The following is a 22,169-nucleotide window of genomic DNA, read 5'->3' on the forward strand; positions in this document are numbered from 1 at the left end:
ACCCTGACAGTTTATCTTCCTTGATATGCAAGCTCTGTCCAAGCTAACCCCAGAAAAGGATGCACTGAGGAGGGGAGAATGGAGACACCCAAGATAGTCCCTCTGAACCAGCTCTGGTCCTGAAAAGATGCAGCCAAAACAAATGGGTGTATCCTCATGTGGCCCCAGCGTGTTACATGAGTTTATTGGTTGGGTCTTTGCCAACTCAAGGATCTTTGCATGGGTTATATCATGTGTTGTAGAAACTGCAGAGTTTAGGGAAACAGAAAAAAAAAATGGGTGCCCTCTTTGCATTTTGGCTTTATGGTGAGGGAACAGTCCTCAGGTACTGGAAAGACAAGAGAAAGAAATCAATCTATGCATGTAGCTAGGAAATCTGCCCCAGTAAAATGAACACTAATCAGCATTTTGCTTCTAGGCTATTTTGCTTTTTCAAAAATCACACCTTCCTGCATTCTCTTGTAACTACTAAGGGAACAGAGCCTGATTCCCCTTGTCTCCTGTCCTTTGACAGTCACTTAGGATCTGAAAGATGCTGCCCATCAGAGATTGCAATCTGCCTTGCATAGTTCTCAGGTATGTTTAAATCTTCTTTTATCCAGAGGCTGGCTGAAAGAAGTGTCAGGTCATTATTGCAGGCTGTAGATTAATACTTAGGCTGAACAGTGTATGATCTCTCTCCAGCCTTCACCTTCATTCACTGAAGGTCAGAGTATTAGAGTGTTATTTTAAATATACTCCTAGAGGTGAAGAGTTAAAAATAGACTTCTATGAAAACAAACAGTAATTGGTTAAGCCTTGTTAGCCATCACATGAAGATGGTAACTCCTCCCAGGAAAAGACAAAGCAAAAGCTGCTTTGACATGGATTTGTACTTAGAAGACCAGCTGCAGGTTTACTGGGAAGGAGTTCACAATATAGGCTCTTGGATTATTAGCAGAAAAAAACAGCTTGATTCTGGAAAGGAAGGGAAGGAGACACGAGAAAAAAATTTCCTCGTCATGATTTGAAAGTTAATTCCGTGGATTCTCTCCTTTGGAACAAGCACCAGTAGAAAGACAGCTTAAAAATATGGAGCTTGGAAAGGCAAAGCTGCTGAGAACCGGCCTCAATGCTTTATATCAAGCCATCCACCCTGTGCATGGAATTGCTTGGACAGATGGGAAGCAGGTGATCCTGACTGCTTTATACTATCATAATGGAGAGCTAAAGTTTGGAGATTCAAGTGTTGTTGGTCAATTTGAACATGTTCATGGGCTTTACTGGGGCCCATATTGCTCTACGGACACCGCAGCTCTGCTTGCTGTTCAGCACAAGAAGCACGTTACTGTTTGGCAGGTGGGCTACAGCACCATAGAGAAGAACAAACCCTTGATTGCTCAGACTTGTGAAGTTGGTGAGCCGTTTCCACTGCTTTCCCAGGGCTGCGTCTGGCATCCAAAGAAGGAGATCTTGGCTGTGCTTACAAAAAGAGATGCTTCAGTCTTGCATGCTGTTCGTACTGACAATGCTAGAGTCAAGGCAGACATCAAAAGCAGTGGGCTTATCCACTGTGCTTGCTGGACTAAGGATGGTAATCGTTTAGTCATTGCTATAGGCAGTGCCCTGCATTCCTACATATGGGATGATGCTCAGAAAACTCTAAATACCTGCTCCTTTTGCCCAGTATTCGATGTGGGAGGTTATATCTGTGCTATAGAAGCGACAATGGATTTCCAAATTGCTGTAGCTACTGAGCTTCCTTTGGATAATATCTGTGGCTTGAATGCAGGCATTGCATTTGATATGCCATCTGGTGCTGAAACTGGTTCTTTAACCTCACAGTTTGCTGGTGATGAGGAGTACTCCATGGACCTGCGAAGAAAGTCCATAGATTCAGACAAGTCATGTGTTGATTCAGTTGCTTCTTCTTCATCAGGTCCTGTGGATTTAACCCATATCCTTGCAAACCACCGTCGCTCTGATCCCGGTCCTCTTATTACCCTGAAACGCAAAGACTCTGCAGCAACAAATGGTCAAGATTCTTCTCACTTGATCTTGGTGACTTTTGAGAGGAAGGTGACCACCACCAGAAAAGTCACCATCCCAGGTATCCTGGTTCCTGATATAATGGCTTTTGACCTTAGAGCTAAGATTGTAGCAGTAGCCTCTAACACTTCTAACATTGTGTTGGTGTATTCAGTAACCTCATCTTGCATGCCTCATATTCAACAAATACAGCTGGAAAAAAATGAAAGACCAAAGGGCCTATGCTTTTTGACAGATAAACTCCTGTTGCTTCTGATTGGGAGGCAAAAGTTCTCTGAGCCTAGTCTCATTCCATCTTCAAGTTCAGACAGGTATGTAATACGTCTGATGATCAAAGAACTGATGCTGGAAGAATATTCTTCAGCGTGGCCTGAGACAAAGCAGAACACGTTTTGTAACTTTGAATCCTCTGTGAATATTCCTGGAAAAAGAAGGTTCTTTGAGAATCCTGCCACAGAAGACCAACCTCAAAGCAGGGAGCTGTTAATACCAAGAAGCACAGTTATTCAGTCTCCAAGTGGCAGGAGAAGACTCCTCGAAGAAGTAAAGAGCCCTAGTTATGAGCAGAGTTCTTCATCAAGTGTGTGTGACCTGGATGATAAAAGGCTCCCAGGTGATCCTTCAGTGGCCTTGGAAATACTGGATGCTGAACCTACCAATCGTTCAGTGTCTCTTCTTGGTTCTGGAACACCTACCAGGCTTTCCAGCAGAGCAGTTTCCCCTAAAGTGCAGTTTAATATGATCCAAGAAATACCAAGTTCTCCTAAAAACAACAATTTGCCAAGTGAAAAAGGAATGAGTCACATATCTAGAAATTTAGACAGACTTTGTGGCAGCTTCAGTGAGTTACAATTGAGTCTTTCTGAAATAACAGACTTTGCTAGAAATGGGAGGAAGAGATCTTCAGCCTACCCATGTTCACAGGAACCGCCTGTTGTTCACATCACTTATCAGGTAACTCCTTTGTCAACTTAAAGATACTGTGATAGGTTGCTGAATTTGTAAGCAATTTTTAACTTTTAATCAAGAGGATGCAGCTTAATGCTTATCAACACATGAGAAATGTAACCTGAGTTTGGCATCAAGCTTAATTTAAAATTGTATTATAATTTTTCATTGAAACAGTAACTCAGAGGATGTGGGTAACTTAGAGGATACTTCACATGGGAGATTTTTGTCTGTTGTTTGATTATGTCTTGGATACAAGCTGATTTTGTGTGCATCTGTCAAAGAGGCAGAACAGAACCGAGTGGTTGTTCATGTACAGAAGGTCTGGATGTCAGTTTATGGTAAAGATGAGCCTCTGAGTAGGGTGGTACCACGACCCACCAGAAACGTAATAAATAATAACTCAAGCTCGAATCCAAAGTCTGAAGACAGCTAGACTCTCAGGAAGGCTGAAATAAAGTGTTGAATCTCAATTTATGGACAATTCAGGTGGGCATGACATGAAGCTAGCTGATTTCTACTTAAATTTCCTACTGCTAATCTTCATATAAATATCATACTCAATTTGTAAAACATTAACACTTCAAAGTATTTGGAAAAAAAAACACAAACACAACAAAAACCAACTGTCAATGTCTAATTATCATTCATTAAATAAACAGACAAATGTCAAATCATGTTCCTATCCCACCCCTGATTTGCAGAATTCCTACTGGCTTCAATAAGAATTTCAACTAAGAAAGGGAGGTTGAGCAATTATTTTGGGCTACTATTCATAGTATTATTAGAAGTAATAGTAACATTATACTATTAGTGGTATTGCTGCTAAAACTGGGGTCTCTTTCAGAATATAGATGCCAATTATAAATGCATTCTTATTTATTGCAACATAAGCAGCATTATGTCCCAGCATATATGACATTGTGATGATGCTCAAGCATATACTTCTTCAACAAATTTGCTTTCCTTTTACTTTAAAGGAATCCATACAGACATCTAAGTGCCTCTCCTAAAACATTTATTTAGGGAATGGTGACTCAATTCAATCATATTCATTGCTCTTTAGCAATTTTTTACTTGGCATTTAAGCAGATTCTAGTATCTTAAGTACTCTGGATAAAAGCAAATTTTTTAATCTGAATTAGTTAATAATTTAACTTCACTATGATACAAACTCTGGTGAAAAAGAGCAATATACCTGTTTTAAATAGATTAGGGTTTTATTTGGCAAGAAGCAGTCCTTCTGTTCTTTACCATGTTCAAATTAATTCTGATTTTTCAACATAAATCAACTTATTTATTTAGCCAGCAGTACTACCTCTTGGATTTGACTGGATTAACCTTTCCAAAGAGAAGTTTTGTTTGTGGCATGTAACATTAACCTAAAATCTGAAGTCCCTTTGCATGTTCAGTTGCATAAGCAGCAAGAATTAGTTATTCTGATTTTTTCACTGAAAGGACAAAGAATAATGAGTGCTTGTACAATACTGATAAACTCCATTTAGAAAGGCAGATTCTTATTTATCTGACCAGGTTAGCTGCACACTGAGCCAGCAGAAAGCACGGCTAGTACTGCATTTGAATGACTCAGAACAAGGGCCACTGAGTGTCTTTCTGACACACAGAGCTTTCTGTGTAAGTCTCAAATCATGCCTTGCATAGTTCCACCCCTCTTCTGAAATCTAGCAGGATCACAGTGTGATGCCAAAAAGAAAGAAAAATAGACTGATGGCAAAATGGCCTCTAGACAGACAGGGAAATATTTGCTTCATAGGCAGCTAATAATTTTCTCAGAAAATAGTTGTTTTGATTAGTTTGGATTCAGCCATCTGAACCTTGTTCCTCCTTCAGGAGTTGATTAGCCCTCTGTGAGCTCAGAGACCAGCTGGGCTGTGGGTTCCAGCCAGGCTGTGTTCACAGTGCAACAAGTCAGGAAATTGCTTTATTGCCTTATTATATAAATATCAGCCTGTGGAAAACATTCTAAGCTTTAGGAACACTGCAGTCCAGTCAATAACATGGCCATTATCTTTCAGCTTTTTGTGCCTGGTTCTTGCCTTCTTAAGTGTTTGTATAATCCCCAGCATGGCAGAGGCTCAATCTTGATTGACAAATCTATTTCACTACAAAACAGAATGATCAGCACTGCATAACCATATTTATGCACTAAAAGCCTAAAAGGCAACTGAAAAACATAATAGATAAAAGTGTAGTGATAATTAATGGGCAATTATGAACACTGTTATGCAGAAGCCTTATTGAGATGTTTATGTATGTTTCCAGCTCTGCATAGAAAACCATAATATAAACCAGAATGTGTATTACTTAATAATTCATAATGTTTGCTCACTAAATAGTCTTCAGAGCTTTTGTCTGCTCTGTTAGTGCCACCCTGCCTCTAACTGCTCTGAAGTCACGTCCATGCAGTACTACCAGAATTTATATTCTTTGTAGCCTATAGCCAGGAAGGGAAAACATGATCATTCACACTTTGGAAATGTCACTGCACTATCACTTGTGTAATAGCACTCAGCCATCAGAGGTGACTTGATCATTCAACCCTGAAAAGCAAATATTATTGCTTTTTACCACATACAGACTTGTGACTGAGGACAGTGTGGGAGGGCAGACAGACAGAGGTAATAAGATAATATTATTTAAAAGGAAAAAAAACAATTTAAAAAAAAGGAGTGAGAATCTGTTAGGGATTTGTTTCTGTTTCATTTTGCAAAAAGATACTTTTATCATCCTTTTCCCCAAGAAAATAAAACAGCTGCAGAATATTTTAACTAGCCTTATTCAAAAGCTAATTACAGGGGAAATACAGCCAATCTGGATTTGAAATTAATGGTATTTAGGCAAACCTCTCCAGGAGGACCAGCATTCATCTTGCTCTAAAGAATATATTAGAACTTCTACATTTTGCTCACAAGCAGTGTTGTGTCAAAAGTGTGTACCACTGAGAGCATATATTGCATAATTAAAGAGGAGATAAATATCTTTTCAGCAATTAGTCACGATAATTTCCTTTTCATAGCACTCACCAATAATTGCATACCAGTCAATTTGAACTTCTGTAGCATCTTCATGCAATTTACTATGGGAAGCTTTACTGCCAAGGTCAGCTATAAAAGAAACAATTTTTTTTACACAGAGCTGAGAGATTAATAGAAATGATCCAAACATATGGCAATAAAGTTCTTCTGACAGAAATACATGAAGTAGAGATAAAGAAGGGGGGTGCAAGGGTTGGACAGTAAAATGAGCAAAGACCAGCCTGCAATGATCAGCTGTAATAAAGACTATGAACCTTTCTGAAATCCAAAGGTCAATTTTGACTCAGGTTGAGCTGTAGAAATAAGGTCATGAAAATGATGGAAGAGGAAGGTGAGAGGGCTGCTCCCTGGAGTAAGAAACTAGTCAGCCATCCTCAAGTTTAGAAGGAAGAGATTTGGAATTACCGTAAAAGAAAGACCTGCAGTAGTCAAGAGAAGGTGTGATTAATGAGTGGATAACATTTTGAGCAAAGGTTGAGGAATCTGTTAGAAGAAATTCTGACAACAATGTTCTGAAACTGATCAACAGCAGAAAAGCAGGGACACAATACCTTTTCCTAGACCAGATTATTTGTTTGTTGGACACATAGATGCAAAGGGGAAGGAACATGTACTGTCAAAACTGAATCCAAGTTTTGAACATACAGTACAAAGAAAGTGAAGATATGAGCTTAAAAACCCCCACATTCAAAACATAAATATAACGGAAACACAGATATGAGAGCAAAGCAAGTATCTTAGATGACAGTCACCTGAAAATAGTTGCAGAACTACTGACAGGGAGCCAAGGGTGGAGAAATCCTAGCATCACATCATCTGAAACACTGATGGGCACTATAAATGCAAACTGCAGTGGGATTTAAGCATCCCATAGCATCTCAGATGTCTTCCAATGGGAACATTTTACAAGCTTATGCTTCTCTCTCAGGTTAATTAGGGTTGTGATTGGAACCTCCCACATAAGGGCAAGCAAAGAGATTAAGATCACCACCAAATTAAAGTCAGGATCCCCTAAAAATCAAACAGGAATCACAGGAAGAGTAGAAATCATGATAGAAAAGGGGAGCAGTGCAGGTTGCCAAACCTAATTAATACTACCTGTGGCAATACTGTAGAAGGCTTAATGAGACAAAGTCCTTTGAATGTAAAAAAGCACAGTTCTCATTCCTCTTCAGTGCTCTTTCTTAGCCATCTCACTCTCTTTTCATTGTCTTCTGGGCCAGTACACCCGCATCTATTTAATTTACTTGTTTTTTCTCATCCCATCCATTAATCCCAAGTAATGTGGGGGCAAGGCAAAAGCAAGCTGACTAATGGTACTAAGGCATCAAAACTGAAATTACTGCTGAAGCACCACATAAAGAGCTTACCTAAAGGATTTAAGAAAATGAAAACAGGGTTCTAGGCAACTGCAGTGCTCTTCACCTTACAATGCAGAGTTGTGACTGACTAACCTGATACCTTTCCTATAGAAAATAACAGATTATAAACTATTATTATTTACTTGGGAGAAGAGGCCAGCATCCAGCTCCCTCCAAACTCCTTTCAGGTAGTTGTAGAGTGTGCTGAGGCCTCCCCTCAGCCTCCTTTTCTTCAGACTAAACAATCCCAGTTCCCTCAGCTGCTCCTCATAAGACTTGTTCTCTAAACCCTTCACCACCTTTGTTGCTCTCCCGAGGCCAGTTAGGTGACTGGTCTCCAATGACCTCACACATGATCTCTGTACAGGGCTGAGGTGGTTTGGAGCTGCATAAGCACACAAAGCAAAAAGGTACACTGCTCTTCACAGGGGACTCTGAGACTGTGCATAGAATTGCACTGAGTGATGGTGTCGTCTCCAAATTGTAGCAAAGATAGACAAAGAAAAAGCAAAATTGCTAAAGAACAGAAAGGAGTAAGAGCAGAGGAACAGTTAAAAGAATTCTGGCATCATGGCTAAGCCTATAACAAGACCTTTTCTTTTACATGCATGCATTTGAAGAAAAGTTCTTCAAATGGAACAGTTACTGAAGAAACAAAAGATGTTCTTCTCTGTGATGGCAAGATCCACTTGAAATTAGTCCAGCAGCTGTTTGATCTGCCTGTAATTGAAATGAAACATGGTATGTTCTTTTTATTTCTGGTATCTGGTTTCACCTGAGATTTCTAATGTAAAAGGCATTTGTGGTAGAATAATTACCCCATACTGTAGTGAAATGAGATGACCAACTTTTTTTTATAATTGTGTTTTCCTTTGTCTGAAATATGGCAGAGTGTCTCTTGAAATCACTGAAATGCTAAGTAACTGCAGAACTACCTATTACCAGAGTAATGTGTTATATGTCTCTACAGAGGAATGCTGAGAAAATAATCAGTAACTGTGTCACCTGGAAATAGAAATGCTTCCTTGAGACCTTTTGGCATGTTGCTTTGCCCATCTTTACAAACCTGACAATAGAGAGCAGGCTGGAGGAAAATTCCTTCTCAGAATATGACACATGTATGTATCATGTAGCATTTGGGATTATTTTAATGTAAGATAAACAGCAAAGCTCAGTGTTCTAATTTGCCAGTTTCATTTCTACCACCCACTACTGATTAACTTGTAAGGACAGAAGCACCTTGGGAAATCCTAGCCCTGGACTGGTCTCTGAATTACCTTGTCCCTGTCTGTTCATCTATTCCAGCTTCTCAGCAACATACATCCTGTTAATTTTCAGCCATTTCTCTATAATGCTTCTGATGGCTTTTCTCATCACAGTCTAAGTATGTTATGATCTTATGGTACACAACAGTTGTCTGTAATTATTATCTCTTGCATGGTTTCCACACTGAGAGATCCATAAATTAGTCTCTGTCTTGCCCCTGGTCTTAGCCCCTAACAGGCTGGGACACGTTGGCTTAATAGGGATATTCTGTCTTATGAGAAATGAAATCAGCTGTTGGTGAAATCAAAAAGAAAAGGAAAGTTATAATCTAAGTTATAGTTTTCTAAATAATGACAGGTGCATAAAAGACTGCTATATTATAGGCTTATTGATGAAAAAGAAATCAGACTTGGCATGTTACTGGTGCTGGTCATGTTACCAGACCACAAGAATGAAGAAAAGGGGCTTCAAATACAACACAGGTCAGAGGAGTTGCCTTTATCCAAGACACACGGGGCCATTTCAGTTTTCCCCTGGCTTACAGTAGTTTCAGAGAGTTGTTCCTGAAGATAAGGCTATGCAGGTTTCATATTTTTATCAGCAATCTCTCCTGGCTGTACAGTGCAATGGAGGCATATAAGAAAACAACTCTACTTGCAGTTGAGGCCCAAGCTATCTCCCAGCAGGCTGCTGCAGTAACACCATGCAGCTTTGCAGGGCAAGGGGGATACCATTTTTGGCCTGTACTTCCAGCTCTTGATTTTGGAAGCAAATGGCCATGAAGAAAAAAAGGTTTAGAATTCAGTTTGAAAATAATAAATAATGGGCTTATTCAGCTCTACAGAACAGCTGAATATATAATATTTTATTAGCAGAACACTACTCCTCAATGTAATGCATTAGACTTCAGAGATATCAGAAAAACAACATCTCAGAGTCAACCTAATGTGTCTTTGTGTTCAATGTGGTTGACTTTTCTGAAATTGAAATTGAAAATTCTGTTTGTTGACAGCAATAGGAAAAACTGAAACAAGAATCTTTCTAAAACTCACCAAAATCTTGCAAAATTATCAGCTTTGGGGCAGAAGTAGTTATGTAGCTCTTAATTCAGTTCTGACCAGTACAGGTTAATATTCCTAAAGCTTTCCTTTGCCACGAAGCATGATATTAAATGTGATGTTTAAAAAGATCACCCCCAACCTTTAATACTACATAATTAAAGACAATTCCATAAAGAGCATGCATGTATTAGAATGACTGCCTGGCATTTTTTTTTTTTTTACTGTGAATAAACACTTAGTCTTCAATATATTGAGGAAAAAAAGTTCACAACTACAGGCCAAATTCCTACCCACCTCAAAGATCAGAGTTAAGCAATGCACTTGGCCTCATGGCTTGCACTTCAGGCTCAGGACTGTAATACCATTACCTGCACTAACTATAGCCTGCCATATAAGGCCCTGGGTTTGGCACGTAGAAGTCTCCCTTTTCAGCAGGTCATCTTTGTAACAGTTGTGCACTGCAAAATGGTACCACATTCTGCACGAGGTTTTTCCACCTTTGAAATATTTTTTGCACATGCTTCAAAGCAAGAGTTACCAACAACGCAGCGAATTCCAAGCGTTTCAAGCAATGAAAAACAAAAACCCCAAACCAGCCCCAAGAGCCTGACAAAAGAGCATGCTTCATCAATTTGACCAAGAATGTAACTATCAGCAGAATTGCTACTTCCAGACTGATTGCTTACAAAATCTGAAGTCTGTCCAGAATTAGAAAGAAAGTATTAAGAGCAGGAGATTAAAGATTCATGGTTTGGAAGGACAATCTTCTTATGATGTAACAGGTGACATGACAACATGCAGAGGTGTAGCAGTCTGGAAAAGTGCTTTGTTGTAAGGATGGGAGACAGCCTTGCCCAGGACCATGCCTCATTAGGACTGACAAAAAATAAGGATGGTTCTTCTGGATTTTCTATGCTCCTTTTTTTTTTTCACATTCCTTTCCAGAACACGGTTTTATCAACAACAGAACATATCAGGGCTTTCTTTACCTCATATCCCAGCTAATGCCCTTGCTCAGTAATGACAGGATCATATGCTCTAAGAAAAACATGTGATACAAGGGCTCTCACAGTGATTTTCAGTTAACACAGATTTTTTTTTTTTTTTTCATAGTATCAAACTGAAAAAAAGACAAGTAGAAAATTCACTATTTTCAATAAGAACTGCAATATCCAGTCCAAAAGGAAAAAGTCAAATCACTAGAAAAAATATACATGGTACATACAGCTGTATTTTCAAGCTGACTTGCAAAGGAAAGTAAAAAACAAAGGGAGGGAGGCTTTTTTTCTGTTTCTATGCAATTCAGAACATAAAAGTCAGTGATTCTGATGTCTTCGTTTTTAAATTTTGCCTCTTTTTTTGTAAAAAAAGATTTAAAATGTAATTCAGATGTTGCTCGTTCTCTTTAAAAGATGATTCAATAAATAATTAAAGGACAAGAAATACTATATCACCTTCTCTAAATAATCTTTGGTATGTCATGATATGTTTTGTAAATCACCTTCAAGGTGTAACTTCCTTCCATTTGCTATATGAATTTGAAAACATACTGAACAATCTTGGCTTGACAGCAAAAGAGATGGAAACCCCTGCTTCCTTCTAGAAAAACAGAGCACAATCATTTTCTCTGCCAACTTTTTCAGTTTTTATGATGTCTTCATCATTTGGGTAAGAGCAGATGAGCAAAAAGGTTAAGAAGAAGTAGATGACATGATAACAACAGTCCCCATGGAAAGACTGGCTGAGTTTTCAGAAGATGGAGATGCTTATAGTTTCTCATAACTAGCAAAGATGCACCTCGATTTTCAACTGAATTTAAATAAGGGACAAAATGTCACCTTTAATTTAGCTCCCCTTCACATTTACCCAAAGGTGTGTTTAGCATGGATTGTCAGACCTTAATGTCATTAGTGTAATAAGGCTTTAGTGCACAAAAAGAAAGTCAGCTCTGCTCCTGTGCTGCCTGACTTTTGAAAACGTGCTTGGACATTTTATGTAACCAAAGCAGGACACTCATTTTCCTTTTTTTTTTGCTTAATTTTTGTAGGCTCTTCTTGGATTGTGCTCACTGCAGACATGGACGGCTTTGTGCCATTAATATTCAAAGCAACAGAAGAAATAATCATAAGGGATGGAACTGACAGTTCAGAAGTCTGTGGAGGTCACTCCTACAAAATAAGCATGTCAATGCAGCCACCGAGCAGAGTGACATAATTTCTGGACAAAGAACACTGGTGACCTTCTCTTCTAATACAATACAGAGACATTCTGCAGTGAGAGAAGCTGAGTGATTAGAAAGCTGTCTTCACTTCTTGCAGTGTATTTTAACTGTAAAATCTGTGGCATGGTTGCACTACAGCTAAATCCTAGGGTTGGACCCTTCTTCTGAAGGATCAGACCCCACAGCTGTTGTTATCAATGGCTGCCAGAGGACTTAAGCAGAGGGACCAGCCTCTGCTTTAATTGTGCTCAGCATGTTATTGGAGAAACAGTATTACGCTAAAAACCATGCAGTAACAACAGATCTAGCTAATACAGGTGTACAGTCCACACACAAGCTGAAGAAAATACAACTAAAGAGCATTTATACTCATTAAGGAAAACTGGGAAGGTAAAAGAAAGAAAACTGCTTCAGGCTCTCTTTGCTGTTCCAGTTGGATCCCATGGAAACATGCAATGTTTTCAGAAATGCTTAATTTTTACATGAAAATGTTCAACTACTAAAAAGGCTGCATCACTGTCTCCTGTTAGTGTCTTACACAGCAAGTAGATTTATACATGCAGACAGAAGAGAAAGAAAAAACCTTGCAAGGTAAATTTAGGATCAAAGACACTGAATGTAGATTTCAATTGGCTAAATGCAGGTGTCTACAATGAGCTTGTCATCTAGACTCCTGTATGATCAGTCAACAAAAGGAAAGTGCTTCTACAGTGGGCTGCTCATGCCCTAACACAGATTTCTAAAACTGGTTGTGGTGAACCATCCCTGCTAAGTAAACAAGTGCCTGTTCCTTTCCACTGACTGCAAAAGCAAGCTAGGGTGACTAGTTTAAATGCATTTATATTTAGTCAGAGGGATCTCACCCTCAGAGACGAGGTAGTACAGATATATCTGTGAAGCAGGCAGACAGATTTTTTTGAAGTTAAACTGATTGATTATAGTGACAGAACTAGGTGTAAGGGAAGAACTGAATGAACTCCCTAAGTTTTCTTCCTCTAAATGTGAAGAAAAGGGTGAAGTGTAATGAGTAGCCCTGTGTGTGAGGCCTGGCCTTTGTACTGCTGGACAGGCTCCAGCAGGAACCATGGAAAGGCAACATAAAAGGGGTAAGACTTACTTAAGCTACTGTTAAGAATTATTTTTCATACTGTGTGTTTGGGGTCTTGTTAAGACTCCTGAAGAGTCCTTTTTGCCCTGCCTGGGAACCACAGAAAGCCTGTTTATAGGACACAGATATGCTAAAATCCAGTTACGATACCTCACTCCATATCAAGGCTGGATCGAGAAGGTAGATCCACGGTCTGTTTGAAGGCACTTGATGGGGTTGGAGGTCTGGCATTAGTACCATTCCAGTGATGCAGCCAGAAGTCTCATGAGTTTCAATTCCTGAAATAAGGAAACAGTTTCAATTAATTGAATTAAATGATGCCCTTGCCATGCAAGTATCCTCCAAGAGACAAAAGGAATCATCATTCTAAACAACCTGCAACTGTATGCAATGTAGCTGGGTATATTTGCACTACCTTGTTCACAAAGACCTTCTTAAGCAATTTTGAGGAGCATTCCAGTTTGTAAAAAGCAAACCAAAATAAATCTGACCTTTTAACTAGTAAAAACATCTATTACTTTACAGTTACTTGGTTAATTGGGTTGCCTAATACTTTGCATTAAAGTTGTGGTCAAAAAGGTATTTGTGTTATTACTGCTTAAAAATTTGGAAGAAATCATGCTTTCCTTCACTGAAATCAGCCCAAATAATTGAAATCACAGAGGTTCACAGACTTGGTGAGGGAAGACATGATCAGATTTCTAAATGACATAGCACATTTTGAAGCAGCAGATATTTCCAATCCTGCAAATCCACTAGAAAAACATCCCTGTGTCTCACAGCAGTATGTGGTATTCACAATACCTATGCTATGGCCAAGTAAGTACAATTTAATTATAATTAACTAGGGTGATGGGAGGATGTGTTTTAGGGGAACACTTAGGCTCAACCAAAGGAAGAACTAGAAGGGAATTTTTCTCACAAGTATTACCTTCCATGGTTGGTAGTCCCATTGTTTGGTCTACTTGAAATGAGGCTAATGAAACACAAAAAATGTGGAACAGTCCTGCACTCTGAACATATGAACTTGAGGAAAAATGGAATTGAGCCTATCAGGTTGGTAACACACCAGGACATTTCTGTTTGTGCTGTATATTTTCTTTGAGCTCATTATACATTATTCATAAAGACTTCCTTCTTGCTAGAGAAAAACTCACATTCCCCCTTTTGTCATCCTCATGCCTTAGTGCTGTTGCAACAGCCAAAAGGTGAATTCTGAGCAGGTGACAATCTTAAGTAGCAGAGATCAGCGTGTATCTAGGCATCAAAGATGCTGCAGCACTCAGAATTATCACTGGACATTTCATTGTCAGTCTGTCACAATACCATTTTAATTTTTTCTTGTATTATTCTTCTATAAAACAATGTTGAGAAGATCAGGAGTGAAAGGAGCTTCTTTGAATGGCTATCAAAGTTTGGTTTTGTGGAATAGAAAGAGGCAAATAAACTTTTAGATGATAAAACAATTGGTTTCAGGGAATAAATAGCTGTAAAATTTAAAAACTTAGTTCTGTGATGCTTAAAGATCTTTTGGATTTGTTATACTTTGATGTCACTGCTTTCCCCTGATGTTTGATTTAGGGTTATTGAATCTAAGTAGGAACTAACCTGCCTGAAGGTGCTATCATCACCCAGCACAAATAGTCTGGTAAGAAATGAGAACCCCATTCATCTGGGTGTACAGTTACAATTTTGTAGGAAGGCTTAGGAAAATATCCTAGATATCAATTAAAATTGTATAATGCTAAATAACTCCTCCTCCCCCCCCCCCCATTTATGAACACACTATTATGTACATATATTTGAAAATAAGTTTTAAAATAATATACTTGCACTTCAAATGGAAAACCATTGAATGAAGAAATATTTGCTTACAGGTAATGTTTTAGAGGTGCAGTGCAATGCAGAACTACCTTATGCAGTGTCTGTCACAGGGCTGTAAAGTCAAAACTGAAAGTAGTAAAAGCACTGGAAGAAGTGCTGGAAGAGATTTATGCAAAGCAGAGGATAAATTTTCAGCTTTAATTTGGATGAACAGATGGAGAATCAAGGAAGTAGAGAGATATAAGATGACTGTTCTGTTAAGCACAAGCTGTACAGAAGGTTTTTGCACAGTGATAAAGGCATGTGGAAAGACAGAGTTTCTACTAAATGAGTTAAGTAGATAGTAGGCTGTGAAAAGGAGAAAAGCACAGATTGAGAACCAGTCACCATCCTTCAGAAGTGCTAGTTTACAGGGTCAGGATCGATCAGTTACAAGAAAGGGGAGTTGTTCAGAGCACCTACATTTCACAAAGGTGCTAACCTCCTCTTTTAGGCTCCTTATTTCATCAGCAGAAAGGACAGGCTCTTCTAGAAGAGTAATCACAGAATCATAGAATGGTTCAGCTTGGAAGGGACTTTTAAAGGTCATCTAGTCCAACCCCCCTGAAGCCTTACTACCCTCATGGTGAAGAATTTCTTCCTGATGTCTAACCTGAATCTTCCCTCTTTCAGTTTAAAACCATTACCCCTTGTCCTCTCACTGCCCTCTCTGGTGAAAAGCCCCTTCCCAGCTTTCCTGGAGCCCCTTCAGGCACTGGAAGGTGCTCTAAGGTCTCACTGAAGCCTTCTCTTCTCTGGGCTGAACAGCCTCAACTCCCTCAGCCTATCTTCACAGCAGAGGTGCTCCAGCCCTCTGATAATTTTTGCAGCTCTTCTCTGGACTCACTCCAACAGCTCCATGTCTCTCGTGTTGAGGGCTCCAGAGCTGGACACAGCACTCCAGGTGGGGTCTTACGAGAGCAGAGCAGAGGGGCAGAATCCCCTCCCTCCCCCTGCTGACCATGCTGCTTTTGATGCAGCCCAGGATGCAAACAGCCTTCTAGGCTGTGAGTGCACATTGCTCATGTCATGTATTGAGCACAACAAGCTGCATAGCTAGTCAGGAGCTCAAGTTTTCTTCCCTAACACTTTCATAGTAGTACAAGCACGTTAGCTTGACATTGAGCTTTATGATGGTGGACTGGGAGGTCCATTCTTCTGCCCCAAAGCAGAGATTTTGACTGTTTATGTCCTTTTTGCAACTGTCTATTAAATACTTAAAAACCATTCTGTCCATTAAGTCTCCCCTCAGTCATCTTTTCTCTAAGCAATACCACTTGCTCAGTTTCTCTTACAGACATCTACCCCTGGACCTTTTGTTACTCTGCCCTAGGCTAGCAGTCAGTAGCTCTCTCAAACTGCAGCAGAGTTAGAATTTAGTTGAAAGCCCATTTCAGACACAGAAAAAGCATTGGTGTAGGTTTTTACACAAAGAGTAGGCTGTCACAGCAGGAACAACTGCAATGACAAAACATTCCTGTAGGAGTTTGCTACATTCCCCATGCTTTCTTCCCTGTGTAGATAACAATCAGCTGTTTGAAAACTAATTGAGACAACCCCCTGTGTCTCTTTTGTCTCTATTACCAGCAAAACGTTGGACCTGCTGAAGTTCAACCTACTAAGGCAGGCTTCAGGAGACATGGAGTGGTTGCTGCTTGAGGAGACAAGGTGTGGTAGCTACTGCTGCAGAGAAAAGCAGCAATTCCCACCCACTTTGTCCCCCAAATTATCACAGATTCTCTCCATTCTTCAAAGCCTGGAGCCACAAGGAACTCCCTGCAAGATCTTACATTATAGAGCCCAAAATTCAGTTTTGCCTCCACTATGGAAACTGTGTGACGCCTTCTGGCTTTACTCAGCCAGGTAAAAGAGACAAGATACATGCCTGGCACACAAGGGCCCTGTTCACACATCCCACCATGTCTGCCTTCCTCTAACAGCAAAGTATTGACTCAGGTCTAAGGCATTTTTTGCAAAATCTCTGTATTATTGCTCATATAATTGCTTATACTATCTTTACTACTTATCATTTCCCAAAATTAAGAAGAAACATTTTAAATCTAATCTTAGGCTGATCTTTTAATCTGATTTTAGGCTTTAACACATCATATTTCAGGGGTCTAAGTTACGTGACAGTGCCTCACTAAGTTTTCCCAGAAATAGGATGATGGTATAAACTTGCTCATTCAGTAGTGTCCATAACCTGGATTAAATATATGTTTTAAATTATTTTTATGAAGTGAACAGGAAGTATCTTAATTTTTTTTTCTTTTATAACATTATGTTATTTGAATGTGTATATGTTCAATAAGAGCAAAGGAAAAAATCTACAGAGCCCATAAATAATAACTCTATCGTGTGTCTCCCCATCACATCCATTTCACCTTCTTTCCCTGCCATTCTTTCCCTCTAAGAGGTATTCATAACTCTTCTTTCTCAGACTGCCCCATATTCTTATTAATGTGGTGTGTCAAGCTAATTTGAAAAACAGATGCCTGAATGATAGGACAAATTAAGTTAGGAGAACGCAAACGTGTTCTCGGTGCCAGGACTGAGAGCAGATTTGTGAGAGTGGTCAGTGTTAAAGGATAAGCCTGACTCAATGTAAGCACCTATTTTTAAAAGACAAAATGAATGCTTCAGATGAACATGACCATAGGAAACCATTTCTGTTATTTCAGCTTTTTTAACACTTTTCCTTGCATAATTTCACTGCCCCACTTTCTGCCTTACATACATCTCCTAAGGGGTTCTGCATCATTTAAATCCCTGAAGTAACAGATGCATCAGATACATCAGCAGTAAACAGCTTGAAAAGTCTGGAAAAGGAAAAAAACCCAACAATGACAACAACAAAACAACCCACAAGATATTTATTTGCATTGCAGCTACTGGGAAATGACCACTGTGGCTATGCACATCATGGCTGTGTGACTAGCCATGGCTAGTGGCTGCTGGCCAAGTAGCCTCCAGCAATTTTCATTCTGTTCTACATCACAAAATATCCAGCCTGTGGTTACTCAAATAAGATACACACTGTTGGGCATGGAAATAAACACCCAGGTGCAACAATAACAACCCAGATGCCATCCTGGCACTCTGGGAGGTTGAGAAAACTCCATTTTGATCCAAATACTATACAACTGACCATATTTTACAGATTTGCAGGTAACTACAAGTTTTGGTGATATTTTCAGTTCATTTGTCGGACTCAAGTAGCATTTATACATACAGGAGAATTTATATGACAAGAGCCTTTAAAAATAAATACTTGTACAGTACATATAGGCAGAGGAGACAAAAAACCACACCCCAACATCTAATGTAAAAATATCTTCTGGCGTGGTCTTTACACCTCTTAAAACAATTTAAAAACGTGTATTTCTGTATATTAATATTGACCGTCAATTTCAGTCTACGGGGAAAGAGAAAACTGTGAAGTCGCTAGTGTTAAGCAAGGTTCTTTGAGGTTACAGGAATAGAATGATACGTGGAAACCAAGTTCCCCTTCAGCAAAGTGTTACTGACCAGGCAAGCCCTCTGGTGGCTAAATCCTGCAGCACAAGGGACTCAGCAGCCACCTCCCAGAAGTGGCATGAAGCCTCCATGGCCAGCCTGGCTGCTCAAACACGGCCCTGCAACTTTTACTTATTAGAGGTGACTTGACAGCACTTCCAAACGGCATCACCACCAATCTAAAACAAACAAACAAACCAACCAAAATCATAGGGCATGTCCTTAGTGCCTTAGGAGTGCCAGCAGCTGGTGTGATGCAGCGTGGAGTGCTCCAGCATCTGGATGGGATATTGGTGGATGTGGTTCAGGGGAGAACTTTGTAGAGTAGGGATGGTGGTTGGACTCGGTGATCCCAAGGGGCTTTTCCAACCTGAATGGTTCTCTGATTCTATGATATGGAGCCCTGTAGGGAGAAGGGAGTCGAACTGAAAAACTGGAAACCAACCACCACCAACTCACCAGGCGCAACTCAGAACAGATAAAAGAGAGCAGGAATTCCTGGTGCTGTTCCCTTCTTATAACTGTGTTAAGTGTGTACTTCCCAGAGCTAGGAGAAAAAGAAGAAACAAGAGGATGGCCACTGTCATCTCTCCAGCAGGGCTCATCTCTGCTCACTCCTGTGAGGTAAAAGACACCAAAGCCCTAACTCTGAGAGTACATTAACACACATTGTGAATGTAAGAGCAGATTGCAACAGGATATTTTTCAGATTTCCTTTTCAATTCTGGGCTAGTTTTGGACTGTTCTGTCCACAGTTGCACCCTGTCTATTGTTAATCGCAGACAAAAAAGAAAACAGAGAGGAGAAACACAAAGCATTTTTGTTCATTTTCTGATAAATTCTCATGTGTCTGGGAGTGTGTATTTTTTGAGCAACACAGACTGCCTGTCTTTCTAAACTCAAAATGAAATATTGGAAATCTATTTATTATCTCAAATCTGGTTTTTGTATATTTATTTACTGCAACCCACAGCATCAAGCAGAAAGACTCACAATAATTCAAACAAATCCTACTCTCTACCTGCAGCCATTCCTGTCTCTATCCCATGGCCACTCCTCCTTTTGCTGAACAAGCTTCCAAAGTAACCTGGAAAGTACCTTCTTCCACTCCAAATGGCAGGAAAATCTCTTCCACAAACTTTTTCCAGCATAATCACATGAAAGAGTTCTTCTTGCAGTCTTCTCAAACACACCAACGGACCTTTCAGCATCTTGCAGGTGCCCTGTCAGGTATAAAACAGTTAAACTATGTTTAACTTTTTTGGATAAAGAGTACCTGGACTTTTACCTTGTAGCCCACAGACACAGATATCCTCTCCTACCATGCATGACAGGCCATTGAATTTAATCTAAAATCCAGTTACTGAGCTCAAAATCTTTTCTGCAACTGGGGCAAAATCTGCATTTAAATAATATGTCCTTGAAAGTCACCAGTTTTAACATGAAGATGCACACAGAGGATCTGCTCTGTTGGTAGCTTGTTCCACTGGTCAATCAAACTCACAGCTGTGTCTTATTTGAATTCATGCAAGGTTCTTGTTACACCTTCCTTCACTAACTTCAAGACCTCTTCAGTTCTGACTCTTTTGTCTCTGTAAAAGCACTCATGCTGTATACCCACATCACCACCTAGTGTTCCTCTGCTAAGTTTGACCTGTTTATATATTTGACCCTGCAACCATTTCAAGCATTTTTTCCACACCTTTAACAACTCTTTAAGGCACCTTTTCCAGTGTCTCAACATCCAATCAAAAGCACAGGTTTCAAAACCTGTAGGGTGATCAGATTGCTCTGCAGTACTAGGTAGTCACAAGGTGGGACAGTCTTGCAATACTATTAACTTTAAAAAGGCCTCAGAGACTTACAAGAAGTTATGCCAAAGTTGTACTGGAGTAGCTCTGTGTAACATTTCTGTGCTTCCTTCACTCGGATGTGACCTCCGAGTGTTACCATTTTACCGGAGCTCCCGAAACACAAAGAGGCTACATTTAGGAAGGTGACATAATTCATTGCAGATCTGTGCAATGCCAGGTGCTTGGTGGAGTCCCACAAATCAAGCACACCTTCCTTGTAATACATGGTTTCTTTTACACACCAAAACGGTAAATTTACCTCATCTCATCTCTCCTGCACACCGATATGATAACCTACATGCTTGTCTGGGGAGTTCTTTTTCGAGAAGGGGGGTCCTTCTACCCGAGGGGAGGGTATTCCCAGTAAGTTTAACTCCTCACTGTTCTCTGCTACGGGGGACACCCATCTCGGGGGCTACACCCACCTCCTGTGCCTACAAACACCTCCTGTGCCTGCACCCACACCTCCTGTGCCTGCACCCACACCTCCTGCCCGCACCCGCACCCCCTGTGCCCGCACCCGCACCCCCTGTGCCCGCACCCGCACCCCCTGTGCCCGCACCCGCACCTCCCGTGCCCGCACCCACCTCCCGTGCCCGCACCCACACCCCCTGTGCCCGCACCCACCCCCTGTGCCCGCACCCACACCCCGTGCCCGCACCCACCCCCTGTGCCCGCACCCACACCTCCTGTGCCCGCACCCACCTCCTGTGCCCGCACCCACCCCCTGTGCCCGCACCCACCTCCTGCCCGCACCCACACCTCCTGTGCCCGCACCCACCCCCTGTGCCCGCACCCACACCCCCTGTGCCCGCACCCGCACCTCCTGTGCCCGCACCCACACCTCCCGTGCCCGCACCCACCTCCCGTGCCCGCACCCACACCCCCTGTGCCCGCACCCACACCCCCTGTGCCCGCACCCACCCCCTGTGCCCGCACCCACCTCCTGCCCGCACCCACACCTCCTGTGCCCGCACCCACACCTCCTGCCCGCACCCACACCTCCCGTGCCCGCACCCGCACCTCCCGTGCCCGCACCCACACCTCCCGTGCCCGCACCCACCTCCTGTGCCCGCACCCACACCCCCTGTGCCCGCACCCACACCCCCTGTGCCCGCACCCACCCCCTGTGCCCGCACCCACCTCCTGCCCGCACCCACACCTCCTGTGCCCGCACCCACACCTCCTGCCCGCACCCACACCTCCCGTGCCCGCACCCACATCCACACCTCCTGCCCGCACCCACACCTCCTGCCCGCACCCACCTCCTGTGCCCGCACCCACACCTCCTGCCCGCACCCACACCTCCTGCCCGCACCCACCTCCCGTGCCCGCACCCACACCTCCTGCCCGCACCCACCCCAGGCAGGCCCAGCACGCAGCCCCTTCAGGCCCACGCTGGCCTCTCCCTTCCGACATCAGCAGCACAAAAAACCCCCCACGGAACGCCGGAGGGAGCAGAGACGTCTCTCCTTTCGCCCCTCTCCCTCGCGCAGGAGGACACAGACCCCTCCGAAACCCTTGCGGCCTTCGTGCCGCACCGCGCGGCGGGACCCGCCGAGCAGCGGGGGCTGGGCCGGCCCCCGGCAGCGGGGCCAGGCCGCTCCAACAGCCCGTGCTCAGCCCCCAGGGCCCCCGCCCCAGCCGCCTCCCGCCTCAGGCTCACCCGGAGCAGACACTGGGCCGGGCGGGAGGCACGGAGCGGGGGTACGGGGCCGGGAGCGGGGGGACGGGGCAGGGAGGGGGGGACGGGCCCCGCGCCCCCCGCCCCGCCGGGGCCTGCGGTCCTTGCGCCGCCCCGCGGGCGCCGCCTCCTAGGTCATAGAGCTCGGCGGGGCCGGCTAGAGCGGCGCTGCCGCCGCACGCCCCCGCGCTGCCCGGCGGCGGG

General features: G+C 42.2%; 2 protein-coding genes across 3 annotated transcripts in view; one reads left to right on the forward strand and one right to left on the reverse strand.

Moving 5' to 3' along the window:
• The window catches only part of FKBP1B (FKBP prolyl isomerase 1B), a 76,053-nt gene extending 54,116 nt beyond the window's left edge, over window positions 1-21,937 (reverse strand). Inside the window, exons 1-5 of one of the 2 annotated variants that reach the window (XM_051613661.1) lie at window positions 21,642-21,909; window positions 20,294-20,410; window positions 19,527-19,651; window positions 18,631-18,831; window positions 13,200-13,327 (exon numbers count right to left, since the gene is read on the reverse strand). Coding sequence is in view for 1 of the 2 variants with exons in the window: in XM_051613659.1 (XP_051469619.1) it covers window positions 6,021-6,101; window positions 13,200-13,327; window positions 19,450-19,639 (399 nt within the window). In the remaining variant the exon portion in view is untranslated. Of the gene's footprint in view, window positions 1-6,020; window positions 6,102-13,199; window positions 13,328-18,630; window positions 18,832-19,449; window positions 19,652-20,293; window positions 20,411-21,641 lie in introns of both variants that reach the window. The other variant, XM_051613659.1, reaches the window with a different exon arrangement.
• On the forward strand, window positions 1,072-12,068 carry WDCP (WD repeat and coiled coil containing). Its single transcript, XM_051613651.1, has 3 exons — window positions 1,072-2,982; window positions 8,014-8,134; window positions 11,768-12,068. Exons 1-3 carry the CDS (start codon window positions 1,072-1,074, stop codon window positions 11,932-11,934), a joined length of 2,199 nt encoding a protein of 732 aa, XP_051469611.1. The 3' UTR covers window positions 11,935-12,068.
• Window positions 21,938-22,169: the final 232 nt, after the last annotated feature.

Source organism: Apus apus, chromosome 3 (assembly GCF_020740795.1).
Source record: "Apus apus isolate bApuApu2 chromosome 3, bApuApu2.pri.cur, whole genome shotgun sequence".
In the NCBI taxonomy this organism is placed as follows: domain Eukaryota; kingdom Metazoa; phylum Chordata; class Aves; order Apodiformes; family Apodidae; genus Apus; species Apus apus.

Excerpts from the sequence above, each read along its gene's own strand:
- WDCP (XM_051613651.1), top strand. The coding sequence starts at position 1,072 with ATGGAGCTTGGAAAGGCAAAGCTGCTGAGAACCGGCCTCAATGCTTTA. Across the intron at positions 2,983-8,013 it reads TTGTTCACATCACTTATCAG|AAAAGTTCTTCAAATGGAAC; the intron begins GTAACTCCTTTG and ends ATGCATTTGAAG. Across the intron at positions 8,135-11,767 it reads TGTAATTGAAATGAAACATG|GCTCTTCTTGGATTGTGCTC; the intron begins GTATGTTCTTTT and ends TAATTTTTGTAG.